The sequence below is a fragment of the Rhinopithecus roxellana genome, chromosome 7 (assembly GCF_007565055.1).
Source record: "Rhinopithecus roxellana isolate Shanxi Qingling chromosome 7, ASM756505v1, whole genome shotgun sequence".
Lineage (NCBI taxonomy): Eukaryota > Metazoa > Chordata > Mammalia > Primates > Cercopithecidae > Rhinopithecus > Rhinopithecus roxellana.
The window spans coordinates 96,538,898-96,555,910 of record NC_044555.1 but is presented as its reverse complement, the minus strand read 5'-3'; the positions used below and the strand labels follow the sequence as shown (position 1 = coordinate 96,555,910).

Below are 17,013 nucleotides of genomic sequence, written 5' to 3'. Positions count from 1 at the left end.
TAGATTGCAAAAATTTTCTCCCATTCTGTAGGTTGCCTGTTCACTCTGATGGTAGTTTCTTTTGCTGTGCAGAAGCTCTTTAGTTTAATTAGATCCCATTTGTCTATTTTGGCTTTTGTTGCCACTGCTTTTGGTGTTTTAGTCATGAAGTCCTTGCCCATGCCTATGTCCTGAATGGTATTGCCTAGGTTTTCTTCTAGGGTTTTTATGGTTTTAGTTCTAACATTTAAGCCTTTAATCCATCTTGTATTAATTTTTGTATAAGGTGTAAGGAAGGGATCCAGTTTCAGCTTTCTACATATGGCTAGCCAGTTTTCCCAGCACCATTTATTGAATAGGGAATCCTTTCCCCATTTCTTGTTTTTGTCAGGTTTCTCAAAGATCAGATGGTTGTAGATGTGTGGTATTATTTCTGAGGGCTCTGTTCTGTTCCATTGGTCTACATGTCTGTTTTGGTACCAGTACCATGCTGTTTTGGTTATTGTAGCCCTGTAGTATAGTTTGAAGTCAGGTAGCATGATGCCTCCAGCTTTGTTCTTTTGGCTTAGGATTGTCTTGGCAATGCGGGCTCTTTTTTCGTTCCATATGAACTTTAGTTTTTTCCAATTCTGTGAAGAAAGTCATTGGTAGCTTGATGGGGATGGCATTAAATCTATAAATAACCTTGGGCAGTATGGCCATTTTCATGATATTGATTCTTCCTATCCATAAGCATGGAATGTTCTTCCATTTGTTTGTGTCCTCTTTTATTTCATTGAGCAGTGGTTTGTAGTTCTCTTTGAATTAATTCCCTCCCACAGGGGTTTCTTTTTTATCAGTCTTGCTAGTGGTCTATTTTGTTGATCTGTTCAAAAAACCAGCTCCTGGATTCACTGATTTTTTTTTTTTAATTATACTTTAAGTTCTAGGGTACATGTGCATAACGTGCAGGTTTGTTACATATGTATACTTGTGCCATGTTGGTGTGCTGCACCCATCAACTCGTTAGCACCCATCAACTCATCATTTACATCAGGTATAACTACCAATGCAATCCCTCCCCCTCCCCCCTCCCCGTGATAGGCCCCGGTGTGTGATGTTCCCCTTACCGAGTCCAAGTGATGTCATTGTTCAGTTCCCACCTATGAGTGAGAACATGCAGTGTGTGGTGTTCTGTTCTTGCGATAGTTTGCTGAGAATGATGGTTTCCAGCTGCATCCATGTCCCTACAAAGGACTCAAACTCATCCTTTTTTATGGCTGCATAGTATTCCATGGTGTATATGTGCCACATTTTCTTAATCCAGTCTGTCACTGATGGACATCTGAGTTGATTCCAAGTCTTTGCTATTGTGAATAGTGCCACAATAAACATACGTGTGCATGTGTCTTTATGGCAGCATGATTTGTAATCCTCTGGGTATATACCCAGTAATGGGATGGCTGGGTCATATGGTACTTCTAATTCTAGATCCTTGAGGAATCGCCATACTGTTTTCCATAATGGTTGAACTAGTTTACAATCCTACCAACAGTGTAAAAGTGTTCCTATTTCTCCACATCCTCTCCAGCACCTGTTTCCTGACTTTTTAATGATTGCCATTCTAACTGGTGTGAGATGGTATGTCATTGTGGTTTTGATTTGCATTTCTCTGATGGCCAGTGATGATGAGCATTTTTTCATGTGTCTGTTGGCTGTATGAATGTCTTCTTTTGAGAAATGTCTGTTCATATCCTTTGCCCACTTTTTGATGGGGTTGTTTTTTTCTTGTAAATTTGTTTGAGTTTTTAAAATTTTTTTTTTGTGTGTGTCTCTATCTCCTTCAGTTCTGCTCTGATCTTAGTTATTTCTTGCCTTCTGCTAGCTTTTGAATGTGTTTGCTCTTGCTTCTCTAGTTCTTTTAATTGTGATGTTAGGATGTCGATTTTAGATCTTTCCTAGTTTCTCTCGTGGGCATTTAGTGCTGTAAATTTCCCTCTACACACTGCTTTAAATGTGTCTCAGAGATTCCGGTATGTTGTGTCTTTGTTCTCATTGGTTTCAAAGAACACCTTTATTTCTGCCTTCATTTCGTTATTTACCCAGTAGTGTTGACACATCTTTAATGTAGAATTAAAGTTAATGGACCATTCTTTCTGGAAATCAACTGTATTTTGGTTTCACTGCCTACTGAATACAGTATTTTAGCTGGTTTCTCAAGGTTAAGATTTCCAACTTTTCGCCAATAACCTACAGGTATCTCAAACAAGTGATGATCTCAGGAATGTGAATAATTGGCAGGAAAATGGGAAAGATGTGGCAGGTTACAGAAAGAACAAAAAGAAGATCCAAGTTGTTAACCACTGTTGTCAACACACTACTGTAATTTTTTTCTAAATTTGAAAAACCTTATATTGTAAAGAAACAAGTAATCATTCTGAAACCTAAGAACAAAAATCAAAGACCTTAAAACAAGCTTGAGAAAATCTGTCACAAGGCAAAATTTTATTTTTTCAAGTTACAAAAATAAGAGCATGTCAAAAATACAGTCTAGTCCTTGTAAGAGTAGTTCCAGCCATTTAAAAGTTATACGGAGTTTGGAAAAAGCAATTTATATAGAAGTCTTAAAACACACAACAATCATGAACAATGCGCACCATTCAATGTAGTTATTGCTAGTTATATGCAGCTTTTACTTGACATTATTCTCCATAAGGGAAAGGACAGCATTTGGGCATTCTGATTGTTGCTGCTAAAGCTGTGGTTTTGGAAAATGAATCCAAAATAAGAATAAGCTCACTATGAGTAGAATAAAATGTGTAAGTTTCGATCAGTACCACAAGAAAGCATGGTTTAAATCTGAGTTTCATACAATTCTACATAATTCTGTTACTATAACAGAAATACAGTGTATGGTTTTGGGCAAGAGTAAATGAATTACTGGTTTTATAATTAAGTGAAAAGAAACAGTTTTTGGTTGCCATGTAGAAACAAAGTTGACATATCTAGCTTATAAACATTAAAAAATGGAAAAGATATTTAATGTTTAAGCAAAAGCAAATCTAGGTTTTTCACCTTTAGAAATTGAGAGACAAAGTTAAGCATTTTGTTCTTTTGAGGATTATCATGAAGATTTGCTATTCTCCATTTTCTTTTTAAAAAAGAACAATGAGTTAGCCACATAGCAGAAACATATTTTAAAAGAGATCTATTTGCTCAATGTCATATGGAAGAACAAATCACAAAATTAAATAATTCTACCTTTAAATAACTAAAGATAATGCAGTTGACAGTACAAAGCACTGGGAAAAAAATCACTTATTTGGGGGATGTGTCATACATAAGAAACTTTGGGCCTAAAGTTCACATGGAAGACTTAAAATTTAAGGGTATCACCAAAAGATAACAATGGCTTTGACTCCAACTCTCATGTTAGACCCTGTTAAAAGGTTAGGTTTATTGCTGTTATTTTACCCCAGTGAGTTCTTGAATAAATGGAGATATACATTGATGATAAGTATGAGGTGAAGTGAAAAGATCTAAAAATATTAGTCTTAGAACAAAAATGACACTCATGATCATTTGGCAAGGATACTTATTAACTTAGTGATTTAAATCCTAAAAATAAGCTACAGTTTTAGGAGGTAGAAAACAAGTACCAGCAGTTTACCATTTGGCCACCCTCCTTACTTTTGGCTTCAGCCTTGGATTTCTATTTCTCATTCCCTATTCTCCTGTTAAAGCTATTAGTTGTACTACCACTCATTACCTAAATGTATAGACCTGAAGCTGCCAAGAAAAATCTTTTTAGGAAGCTTTGTTTTTAAGCCACAAAATGCACCCAATACCCAGATATCAACTGAGAATGTTTTGCACCTCTCTAGTTGATTAATTTACTTCATAAGAAAACATGTCAAAATAAAATCACTTAGAATGAAAAAAGACTACTGAACATCTCTATATGCAATTCCACTATGTCAGAGTAGTTATGTAAACCTAAATCTGTACTATTTTCACTGAACTGATTTGAAAAAGTCATATATTAAAATGGCATTACCAGTGTTAACTGAAAACAGGCAATGTGTTTTACTACAAAATTAACCTAATAACCAAAAAACTTCACTTCTTCCCAGAGCATTATATTGTGGTGACATCCCATAGATAATATTATAAAAGGATTTTATTTTTGCAATAGGCTGGGTTCACAGTGAGTATGTTAGTACCAAGATCATGTGTTTAATATTACTGTAAGAATGTCATTATTGGAATGTATATAAGGCATGTAAAAAAATAGCTTTAAAGCTCTTAGAGGGCAATGCTCCAAACTGGCAGCTGCTAGAAAAGGTGCTGATAGGAATAGAAAATATTAAAGAAATTTAGTTTTAGCACATATTATTAGTGCTTCTACAATCAAAATAATTCACATAAATTTCAGTTGCTGGAACTAATGGACCAAATGAGAATGGACTTTTGCCCCTTTAACTACTAGACCAATCTTGAAAACGGAAGCAATCACTTGCAATCTTCCACACAGTATTGTTGGGAGTGGACTGAGCAGTCAGCAGGAAGTTCTGGTTGAAGTAATGTTGTTTGTTTCCATCAAACTTCACAGTTCCACTGGTCACAACAAGAACTGTAGTTTGGGACTGAGTTGCTTGCTCTTTATCCACATTAAAAAAAAAAAAAAGAGAGAACAGGTCATTTTCTATCTTTAAATAAGCAGATTTTTAGGCTTAAAATACACTGTTTATGGACTAATGCTTAAAAATTTTTTCATAAACTTTCTGTCCCTTAAGCATGCATACCCAAATCCAGAAAACTAAATACTCATTCAAATATATTAAAATTATTTTCAGTCCAGAAAACTTTGGGATACTCTAGTTTTAAAATGAGGGGGGCTTATATCTAGCATAGGACCATTTCCTTCATATATATATATAAATATTTCAGAATTAAAATTTCAGTTTTCTAACGGAGCTTACTCATGTTTTGCTTCTTAAACTATTGTTCTTTTCAGAAATTATAAAGGAAAAAAAAAATCACCCTAAACTACAATTTAAGGCACTTAGGACTCCACCTAGAGGTTATATTCAACTGTATCCATCTACCTGGAATCAAATTGTCTTGTCAAAAGTCATCCTTTCACATAACAGAGTAAATTTCTGTGAAATATTAATAGATTGTAAGATACTGAAACACATTAATCAGAGATACGGTATAATTTTACTCTGGAGACATTCCAGGGTCCAGCAGGCAACTATTTCGAGAAATCAGATTATCTTTCCCCTCTATTTACAAAAGTCACACTTAATCTCAACTTTACATACAACTTTTAATAAGCCAAAATCACACAATCCATCAAAACCTAGTAGTGGAAAGAATCTGAAGGAAGACCAAAGTTTGACTGGACAGTTAAATTTTTCATAATATTTAACTTGCTCAAATAAGTAAATAGTTCTACTACTAAAAGTTTCTCGCTGCTTTTGGTATAAAAGCTCAGTGCTTACTAAAGGAAAACAAAGGAAGCATCTTGAAAGATCATGATCTTACCATGAACTGGTTGGCAATCTAACATATTGACCTGGAACTCACTAGAAGGCAATGTGTCAAAAAAATTATTTAGGGCATCCAGCCCTGAAACAACATTTCCATTCCATATTAAGGTGGCCTTGTCCAGATACAGCCTGGTTAGTGCCTAAAAAGAAAGACAAATTTTAAAAAGACAAATAATTCTGCTTCTAGATAAAAATTTTATAGAAATGGATTAAAATATTACAGATTGTATATAAACATTTTTTGTAGTTCTATCTTCATCTCCACTCCACTTGCTCCATCTCCACTGGAAACCAATGTGAACAAAAGGTCTGTCTTATAATCTTGGCCTTGGGGGGCGGAGCAAGATGGCTGAATAGGAACAGCTCCAGTCTCCAACTCCCAGCGCGAGTGACACAGAAGACCGGTGATTTCTGCATTTTCAACTGAGGTACTGGGGTCATCTCACTAGGGAGTGCTGGACAGTCGGTGCTGGTCAGCTGCTGCAGCCCGACCAGCAAGAGCTGAAGCAGGGCGAGGCATCGTCTCACCTGGGAAGCGCAAGGGGGAAGGGAATCCCTTTTCCTAGCCAGGGGAACTGAGACACACAACACCTGGAAAATCGGGTGACTCCCACCCCAATACTGCGCTTTAAGCAAACGGGCACACCAGGAGAATATATCCCACACCTGGCTGGGAGGGTCCCATGCCCACGGAGCCTCCCTCATTGCTAACACAGCAGTCTGCGATCTAACCGAAACGGCAGCAGCCAGGCTGGGGGAGGGGCACCTGCCATTGCTGAGGCTTAAGTAGGTAAACAAAGCCCCTGGGAAGCTCGAACTGGGTGGAGCTCACAGCAGCTCAAGGAAATCTGCCTGTCTCTGTAGACTCCACCTCTGGGGACAGGGCACAGATAAAAAACAACAAAAAAGCAGCAGAACCTCTGCAGACGCAAATGACTCTGTCTGACAGCTTTGAAGAGAGCAGTGGATCTCCCAACACGGAGGCTGAGATCTGAGAACGGACAGACTGCCTGCTCAAGCGGGTCCCTGACCCCTGAGTAGCCTAACTGGGAGACATCCCCCACCAGGGGCAGACACCCCACACCTCACAGGGTGGAGTACACCCCTGAGAGGGAGCTTCCAGAGTACGAATCAGACAGGTACACTCGCTGTTCAGCAATATTCTATCTTCCGCAACCTCTGCTGCTGATACCCAGGCAAACAGGGTCTGGAGTGGACCTCAAGCAATCTCCAACAGACCTACAGCTGAGGGTCCTGACTGTCAGAAGGAAAACTATCAAACAGGAAGGACACCTATACCAAAACCCCATCAGTACGTCACCATCATCAAAGACCAGAGACAGATAAAACCACAAAGATGGGGAAAAAGCAGGGCAGAAAAGCGGGAAATTCAAAAAATAAGAGCGCATCTCCCCCTGCAAAGGAGCGCAGCCCATCGCCAGCAATAGATCAAAGCTGGTCAGAGTATGACTTTGACGAGATGAGAGAAGAAGGCTTCAGTCCATCAAACTTCTCAGAGCTAAAGGAGGAATTACGTACCCAGCGCAAAGAAACTAAAAATCTTGAAAAAAGAGTGGAAGAATTGACAGCTAGACTAATTAATGCAGAGAAGGTCATAAACGAAATGACAGAGATGAAAACCATGACACGAGAAATACGTGACAAATGCACAAGCTTCAGTAACCGACTCGATCAACTGGAAGAAAGCGTATCAGCGATTGAGGATCAAATGAATGAAATGAAGCAAGAAGAGAAACCAAAAGAAAAAAGAAGAAAAAGAAATGAACAAAGCCTGCAAGAAGTATGGGATTATGTAAAAAGACCAAATCTACGTCTGATTGGGGTGCCTGAAAGTGACGGGGAAAATGGAACCAAGTTGGAAAACACTCTTCAGGATATCATCCAGGAGAACTTCCCCAACCTAGTAGGGCAGGCCAACATTCAAATTCAGGAAATACAGAGAACGCCACAAAGATACTCCTCCAGAAGAGCAGCTCCAAGACACATAATTGCCAGATTCACCAAAGTTGAAATGAAGGAAAAAATCTTAAGGGCAGCCAGAGAGAAAGGTCGGGTTACCCACAAAGGGAAGCCCATCAGACTAACAGCAGATGTCTCGGCAGAAACTCTAAAAGCCAGAAGGGAGTGGGGGCCAATATTCAACGTTCTTAAAGAAAAGAATTTTAAACCCAGAATTTCATATCCAGCCAAACTAAGTTTCATAAGTGAAGGAGAAATGAAATCTTTACAGATAAGCAAATGCTTAGAGATTTTGTCACCACCAGGCCTGCCTTACAAGAGACCCTGAAGGAAGCACTAAACATGGAAAGGAACAACTGGTACCATCCATTGCAAAAACATGCCAAAATGTAAAGACCATCGAGGCTAGGAAGAAACTGCATCAACTAACGAGCAAAATAACCAGTTAATATAATGGCAGGATCAAGTTCACATATAACAATATTAACCTTAAATGTAAATGGACTAAATGCTCCAATTAAAAGACACAGACTGGCAAACTGGATAAAGAGTCAAGACCCATCAGTCTGCTGTATTCAGGAGACCCATCTCACACGCAGAGACATACATAGGCTCAAAATAAAGGGATGGAGGAAGATCTACCAAGCAAATGGAGAACAAAAAAAAGCAGGGGTTGCAATCCTAGTCTCTGATAAAACAGACTTTAAGCATCAAAGATCAAAAGAGACAAAGAAGGCCATTACATAATGGTAAAGGGATCAATTCAACAGGAAGAGCTAACTATCCTAAATATATATGCACCCAATACAGGAGCACCCAGATTCATAAATCAAGTCCTTAGAGACTTACAAAGAGACTTAGACTCCCATACAATAATAATGGGAGACTTCAACACTCCACTGTCAACATTAGACAGATCAACGAGACAGAAAGTTAACAAGGATATCCAGGAATTGAACTCATCTCTGCACCAAGTGGACCTAATAGACATCTATAGAACTCTCCACCCCAAATCAACAGAATATACATTCTTCTCAGCACCACATCACACTTATTCCAAAATTGACCACATAATTGGAAGTAAAGCACTCCTCAGCAAATGTAAAAGAACAGAAATTATAACAAACTGTCTCTCAGACCACAGTGCAATCAAACTAGAACTCAGGACTAAGAAACTCAATCAAAACCGCTCAACTACATGGAAACTGAACAACCTGCTCCTGAATGACTACTGGGTACATAACGAAATGAAAGCAGAAATAAAGATGTTCTTTGACCAATGAGAACAAAGATACAACATACCGGAATCTCTGAGACACATTTAAAGCAGTGTGTAGAGGGAAATTTATAGCACTAAATGCCCACAAGAGAAAGCTGGAAAGATCTAAAATTGACACTCTAACAGCACAATTAAAAGAACTAGAGAGGCAAGAGCAAACACATTCAAAAGCTAGCAGAAGGCAAGAAATAACTAAGATCAGAGCAGAACTGAAGGAGATAGAGACACAAAAATTCCTCCAAAAAATCAATGAATCCAGGAGTTGGTTTTTTGAAAAGATCAACAAAATTGACAGACCGCTAGCAAGACTAATAAAGAAGAAAAGAGAGAAGAATCAAATAGACGCAATAAAAAATGATAAAGGGGATATCACCACCGACCCCACAGAAATACAAACTACCATCAGAGAATACTATAAACACCTCTATGCAAATCAACTAGAAAATCTAGAAGAAATGGATAATTTCCTGGACACTTACACTCTCCCAAGACTAAACCAGGAAAAAGTTGAATCCCTGAATAGACCAATAGCAGGCTCTGAAATTGAGGCAATAATTAATAGCCTACCCACCAAAAAAAGTCCAGGACCAGATGGATTCACAGCTGAATTCTACCAGAGGTACAAGGAGGAGCTGGTACCATTCCTTCTGAAACTATTCCAATCAATAGAAAAAGAGGGAATCCTCCCTAACTCTTTTTATGAGGCCAACATCATCCTGATACCAAAGCCTGGCAGAGACACAACAAAAAAAGAGAATTTTAGACCAATATCCCTAATGAACATCGATGCAAAAATCCTCAATAAAATACTGGCAAACCGGATTCAGCAGCACATCAAAAAGCTTATCCACTATGATCAAGTGGGCTTCATCCCTGGGATGCAAGGCTGGTTCAACATTCGCAAATCAATAAACGTAATGCCAGCAATATAAACAGAACCAAAGACAAGAACCACATGATTATCTCAATAGATGCAGAAAAGGCTTTTGACAAAATTCAACAGCTCTTCATGCTAAAAATGCTCAATAAATTCGGTATTGATGGAACGTACCTCAAAATAATAAGAGCTATTTATGACAAACCCACAGCTAGTATCATACTGAATGGGCAAAAACTGGAAAAATTCCCTTTGAAAACTGGCACAAGACAGGGATGCCCTCTCTCACCACTCCTATTCAACATAGTGTTGGAAGTTCTGGCTAGGGCAATCAGGCAAGAGAAAGAAATCAAGGGTATTCAGTTAGGAAAAGAAGAAGTCAAAATGTTCCTGTTTGCAGATGACATGATTGTATATTTAGAAAACCCCATTGTCTCAGCCCAAAATCTCCTCAAGCTGATAAGCAACTTCAGCAAAGTCTCAGGATACAAAATTAATGTGCAAAAATCACAAGCATTCTTATACACCAGTAACAGACAAGCAGAGAGCCAAATCAGGAATGAACTTCCATTCACAATTGCTTCAAAGAGAATAAAATACCTAGGAATCCAACTTACAAGGGATGTAAAGGACCTCGTCAAGGAGAACTACAAACCACTGCTCAGTGAAATAAAAGAGGACACAAACAAATGGAAGAACATACCATGCTCATGGATAGGAAGAATCAATATCGTGAAAATGGCCATACTGCCCAAGGTTATTTATAGATTCAATGCCATCCCCATCAAGCTACCAATGAGTTTCTTCACAGAATTGGAAAAAACTGCTTTAAAGTTCATATGGAACCAAAAAAGAGCCCGCATTGCCAAGACAATCCTAAGTCAAAAGGACAAAGCTGGAGGCATCACGCTACCTGACTTCAAACTATACTACAAGGGTACAGTAACCAAAACAGCATGGTACTGGTACCAAAACAGAGATATAGACCAATGGAACAGAACAGAGTCCTCAGAAATAATACCACACATCTACAGCCATCTGATCTTTGAAAAACCTGAGAGAAACAAGAAATGGGGAAAGGATTCCCTATTTAATAAATGGTGCTGGGAAAATTGGCTAGCCATAAGTAGAAAGCTGAAACTGGATCCTTTCCTTACTCCTTATACGAAGATTAATTCAAGATGGATTAGAGACTTAAATGTTAGACCTAATACCATAAAAACCCTAGAAGAAAATCAAGATAGTACCATTCAGGACATAGGCATGGGCAAGGACTTCATGTCTAAAACACCAAAAGCAACGGCAGCAAAAGCCAAAATTGACAAATGGGATCTAATTAAACTAAAGAGCTTCTGCACAGCAAAAGAAACTACCATCAGAGTGAACAGGCCACCTACAGAATGGGAGAAAATTTTTGCAATCTACTCATCTGACAAAGGGCTAATATCCAGAATCTACAAAGAACTCAAACAAATATACAAGAAAAAAACAAACAACCCCATCAAAAAGTGGGGAAAGGATATGAACAGACATTTCTCAAAAGAAGACATTCATACAGCCAACAGACACATGAAAAAATGCTCATCATCACTCGCCATCAGAGAAATGCAAATCAAAACCACAATGAGATACCATCTCACACCAGTTAGAATGGCAATCATTAAAAAGTCAGGAAACAACAGGTGTTGGAGAGGATGTGGAGAAATAGGAACACTTTTACACTGTTGGTGGGATTGTAAACTAGTTCAACCATTATGGAAAACAGTATGGCAATTCCTCAAGGATCTAGAACTAGATGTACCATATGACCCAGTCATCCCACTACTGGGTATATACCCAAAGGATTATAAATTATTCTACTACAAAGACACATGTACACGTATGTTTATTGCAGCACTATTCACAATAGCAAAGACTTGGAATCAACCCAAATGTCCATCTGTGACAGACTGGATTAAGAAAATGTGGCACATATACGCCATGGAATACTATGCAGCCATAAAAAAGGATGAGTTTGCGTCCTTTGTAGGGACATGGATGCAGCTGGAAACCATCATTCTTAGCAAACTATCGCCAAGAACAGAAAACCAAACACCGCATGTTCTCACTCATAGGTGGGAATTGAACAATGAGATCACTTGGACTCGGTAAGGGGAACATCACACACTGGGGCCTATCATGGGGAGGGGGGAGGGGAGAGGGACTGCATTGGGAGTTATACATGATATAAATAATGAATTGATGGGTGCTGACGAGTTGATGGGTGCAGCACACAACATGGCACAAGTATACATATGTAACAAACCTGCCCGTTATGCACATGTACCCTAGAACTTAAAGTATAATAATAAAAAAAAAAATCTTGGCCTTAAAGAAATATCATCTTACTCTTCATAAACTAGGCAGTAAAATATATTTTTTCACATTTCACTTTAGACACAATAAAACCTTGCATCCAATTAAGTTCTGCTTTCTGTATTTAAATGAATTAAATGATCACAAATTCCAAGCACATGCAGCCTCAAGCGAGTTTTAGTGTGTCTTCCTTTTGTAATTATGAGAATTAACAAAGTTTTTGATCAAGCCCTACCTGTAACCTTTAATGCTAGTGGCTATATATATGAAACATTTAATATCTGCATGTGTTAGAAAGAATTAGTTCATTACTTCCATTTTTTAGAGAATAGGTCTGTGTTTTCTTAAAATTTATTCTGTTTTTTGAGACAGGGTCCCGCTCTATTGCCTCAGGCTGGTCTCAAAGTCTTGGGGTCAAGAAATCCTCTTGCCTCAGTCTCCCGAGTAGCTGGGGTTACAGGCATGTCACACCATGCTCGGCTATAGTACTACTCTATTAGTGTACTTAGTTCAAAAGAATCATGAGTACTTGCTAAAGCAGAGACTTTGATAAGTCAAATAAGTTACGGCCCGAATGAGGCAGAAATTCAACAGTTAAAACTCTGGGGTCACAAGACACACTATTAGCTTAATTCTATAACGTAACTTGGGTTAAAAGGCCGGGCGGGCACAGTGGCTCGCGCCTGTAATCCCAGCACTTTGGGAGGCTGAGGCGCGTGGATCACGAGGTAAGGAGTTCAAGACTGGCCTGGTCAAGATGGTGAAACCCCATCTCCACTAAAACTACAAAAATTAGCCGGGCACGGTGGCAGGTGCCTGTAATCCCAGCTACTCGGGAGGCTGGGGCAGGAGAATCGCTTGACCTGGGCGGCAGAGGTTGCAGCAAGCCAAGATCGTGCCACTGCACTCCAGCCTGGGTGACAGAGTGAGACTCCATCGCAAAAAAAAAAAAAAAAAAAAAAAAGTCAACACATACCTTGACACTGGTAATAAACTATGTTGTCTGTTTTTTTCTACTTTATTTTTTGAAAGCAATAAGGTACAATGCACATTCAAGGCAAGGCACAATAAACATCCATTGTCACATCCCTTTTCCCTGACATCAAATATCAGTACAAGAAACTTCTTTTATCTCTTGCCTTAAAAAATAGGTTTTTACCCGATAAAAACAAGCAATGGGGAAAGGATTCCCTATTTAATAAATCGTGCTGGGAAAACTGGCTAGCCATATGCAGAAAACTGAAACTGGACCCCTTCCTTACACTTTATACAAAGATTAACTCAAGATGGATTAAACACTTAGAAGACGTAACACCCAAACCATAAAACTCTACAAGAAAACCTACGCAATATCATTCAGGACATAGGCATGGGCAAAGAGTTCATGACTGAAACACCAAAAGTAATGGCAACAAGAGCCAAAATAGACAAATGGGATCTAATTAAACTAAAGAGCTTCTGCACAGCAAAATAAACTATCATCAGAGTGAACAGGCAACCTACAGAATGGGAGAAAATTTTTGCAATCTATCCATTTGACAAAGGTCTAATATTCAGAATCTACAGGAACTTAAATAAATTTACAAGAAAAAAACAACCCCATCAAAAAGTGGGTGAAGGATGTGAACAAACACTTTTCAAAAGAAGACATTTACATGGCCAACAAGCATGAAAAAAGCGCCTCATCACTGGTCATTAGAGAAATGCAAATCGAAACCACAATGAGATACCATCTCAGGCCAGTTAGAATGGTGGTAATTAAAAAGTCAGGAAACAACAGGTGCTGAAGAGGATGTGGAGAAATAGAAATGCTTTTACACTGTTGGTGAGTGTAAATTAGTTCAACCATTGTGGAAGACAGTGTGGCAATTCCTCAAGGATCTAGAACCAGAAATACCATTTGACCCAGCAATCCCATTTCTGGGTATATACCCAAAGGATTATAAATCGTTCTACTATAAAGACACATGCACACATACATTTATTTCAGCACTATTCACAATAGCAAAGACTTGGAACCTACCCAAATGCCCATCAATATTAGACTGGATAAAGAAAATGTGGCACATATACAGCATGGAATACTATACAGCCATAAAAAAAGGATGAATTCATGTCCTTTGCAGGGACATGGATAAAGCTGGAAACCATCATTCTCAGCAAACTAATACAGAGACAGAAAACCAAACACCACGTTTTCACTCATAAGTGGGAGTTGAACAATGAGAACACATGGACACAGTGAGGGAAGCATCACACACCCAGGCCTTTCAGGGGGTGGGGAGCTAGGGGAGGGATAGCATTAGGAGAAATACCTAATGTAGATGACGGGTTGATGGGTGCAGCAAACCACCATGGCACGTGTATACCTATGTAACAAACCTGCACGTTCTGCACATGTATCCCAGAACTTAAAAGTATATATATATATATATATATATATATATATATATATAAAATCCCATGTTTAATAAATGGGTTTTATACAAAAAATAGGTTTTTAGAGATAGGGTATTAACTTTTGCAGCTGCAGGATAGAAGTAGTTCTCCAAAGCACAGTTGTATGCTGGTAAGAGACCTAGGCAAGACTCACTTGACCACATACTGACATAATTACTTAAAAGATATGGTGCAGGGATAAGTTGCAATGAAAAAGCTGATGAAATCTCGGTCTGCTGAGGACTTAGTATTATCCATGCTACATGTATACTTTTTGTGGGTGTGAGCTATACTTTTGAACCATAATCAGAAATTATCTATAAATATATGAAATAAAAGGGGCGAATCAGGAAATATTCCCAGTAATAACCGACCCCTTCATTAGCACTAATATTACCTTAACCATATTGGTTAACTGACGGAACTAAGAAAAGGAAACATATTTAAGTGAATATATGCTGGGCCCAACGTTAAGTGCGGTATTTTAATTAATTCATACTTACCAACCTGAAAATAAAATGAGGTTAAGGGAAAATGACAGCTTGCTCCAGGTTAAAAAACTAGGTAAAGGTAAACCTGGGATATGATTCTAGAGCCCATGTTCCCACTAATGCCATACCAATCCTTCCCTGAGCAATTTGCTTTTAAAGGGTAAGTCCACAGTTACCACTTATGCAAGGCAGATGAAACGCTGGCTCCAGACACGACCTGGTATTTAATAAAGAGTAGTAGTCTAAAAAGAGTAGTAGAGTCTATAACACTCACCCGTCTTCTTTTATCCATTGTCTCATAGTAAATATTGACAAACTCCTCAGCAGCTCTACATGCCTGATCTACATAAGTTTTAAAATCCTACAAGAAAAATTCCAGAAGTATAGATTACCAACCTTTTCAACCCCTCACAAACACAAAACCACTGACAGAAGCTGATGATTCATTTCAACCACCATGTAGTTCTATATATAGTCCACATTCTTTCATATAAATTCAGACATTTTAAAGGCTGGACTCTAAAGTTTGCAATTTTAAAATTTTTCACTAATTTTCAGTGCATGTCTTTAGGACATAATCTTCTCAATGAATCTGAGTCTTTTTCAGTCTCTACATATAAATTTATAATCTTTTCCTGGCAAGTAAGTACTTTAGACTTTCAATATTTTACAAACATTCACGGCAATGAAAATGACATCACCTGACCCTTAGAAAAGGAGAGACAGCGGCGAAAACTGTCACTGAATAAGCTAGGCAAGTGTTTTCTCTTTTTCAACTGAGATGTTAGGGCCAAACTCCAAAGTTGTTGAACGGAAAACACACACACACACACACACACACACACACACACACCCCAAAGTAGTTCAACTACTTGAAAAACTGGCAGCTCCACTTAGGAAACTTTCCCACATTACGTGAACATTCACTGCTGTTTGCATAAGAACTGTGAAACCGAAGAAACCAACGCTGTTGACGTTCGTGCCGGAGAATTAAGGAATACCTTCCTTCTCATTCATTTACGGGGCCCAGTCTATTACTGAATTAAGAACAATGAATCGCCAGTTTCTTTGTCAGGTGACTGAAAGTGATTTTTAGGAAGATAATCAAGAAAAAGAGAATGCAAGCCATAAACAACAAATCCCAACACCCCCGCCTCTCGCTATTTCCCAGCTCAGGCTCCTTTCCGGGACCAGAAAGCGACCGCAAACCAGGCGGGGTTGGGGCCGGCAGGGCGGGCAGCAAAACGTGGGTCCCGCCCCGCAGTACAGAGCCGGGCCGTGATTCGTCACCTATCCACGTGAGCAGCAACCAGACCGCCCCGGAGTCCCTCCAATCAGCCACTGGAGTCCGGCGCCCAGCAGACCTGCCGCGGCCCAAGCACTCACCACAGACATGGCCATCGGGGACCCTGCAGCAGCGTGTTCCGGCAGTGGCGGCGTCACTACCTCCTCACGTGTCCGGCCCCCACTGCTGCGGAATGATCAATACTTAGTAAGAGAGCGAAACCCGCCAAACGCACAGAATTTTCCACCCTCCCATTCTCTCCCGGAAGTAGCTCGGTCCGTTGTTAAAAGCACACCGATGTTCCAACCTTAAGTTCCACCTCCCTTCAGTTCCTGCAGATCCCTCCTATCCGCCTTATCTACTTGTTTGATACTTACTTAGTTTAAAATTTAAAAACCACTTTGCTTTTGTAAACATGATACTCAAAAGTAAAGTCCCTTAGTTTTCTAACGACAAGCCTGGGGACAAGCAAAAATGAAAGTGTTCAATTACAGGGACTTTTTTTGCCCCAGGAGGCGGAGCCAAAGCCCTCTGGAGACCAATTAGAAATGCGAGACCTCCTATTCTGTAGCCTATAGGATAAATGGGCGGAGCTTGGGGAAAGGCGTGCATGAATAGTGAACAATTTAGCATTCTGGAACATTCTGGAAGGATCACCCTCACTGGATTACTATGTTTTGGCAGTATGCCTAAAATTACTGTTTCATTTTAACCTAGCCATATTCAACAGGAAAAGTTCATCTAGTTTCCCTATTCTGGCATTTTAAAATGTCTTGCAGACACCAACAAAAATT

General features: G+C 39.1%; 1 protein-coding gene across 9 annotated transcripts; it reads right to left on the bottom strand.

The window, feature by feature from the left end:
• Window positions 1–2,435: 2,435 nt before the first annotated feature.
• Window positions 2,436–16,688, bottom strand: NXT2 (nuclear transport factor 2 like export factor 2). Of its 9 annotated transcripts, none has more exons than XM_010378666.2 (5): window positions 16,597–16,688; window positions 16,321–16,405; window positions 15,209–15,295; window positions 5,509–5,653; window positions 2,436–4,618 (listed from the first exon to the last, which is right to left on the bottom strand). In XM_010378666.2, the coding sequence occupies exons 2-5, from the start codon at window positions 16,333–16,335 to the stop codon at window positions 4,437–4,439; spliced, it is 429 nt and encodes a 142-aa protein (XP_010376968.1). In that variant the 5' UTR covers window positions 16,336–16,405; window positions 16,597–16,688; the 3' UTR covers window positions 2,436–4,436. The 9 variants fall into 9 exon arrangements, with proteins under 9 accessions (XP_010376968.1, XP_030790455.1, XP_030790459.1 ...); XM_030934595.1 differs by having other exon boundaries at window positions 16,321–16,402; window positions 16,597–16,613; XM_030934599.1 differs by lacking the exons at window positions 16,321–16,405; window positions 16,597–16,688 and adding an exon at window positions 15,788–16,132.
• Window positions 16,689–17,013: the final 325 nt, after the last annotated feature.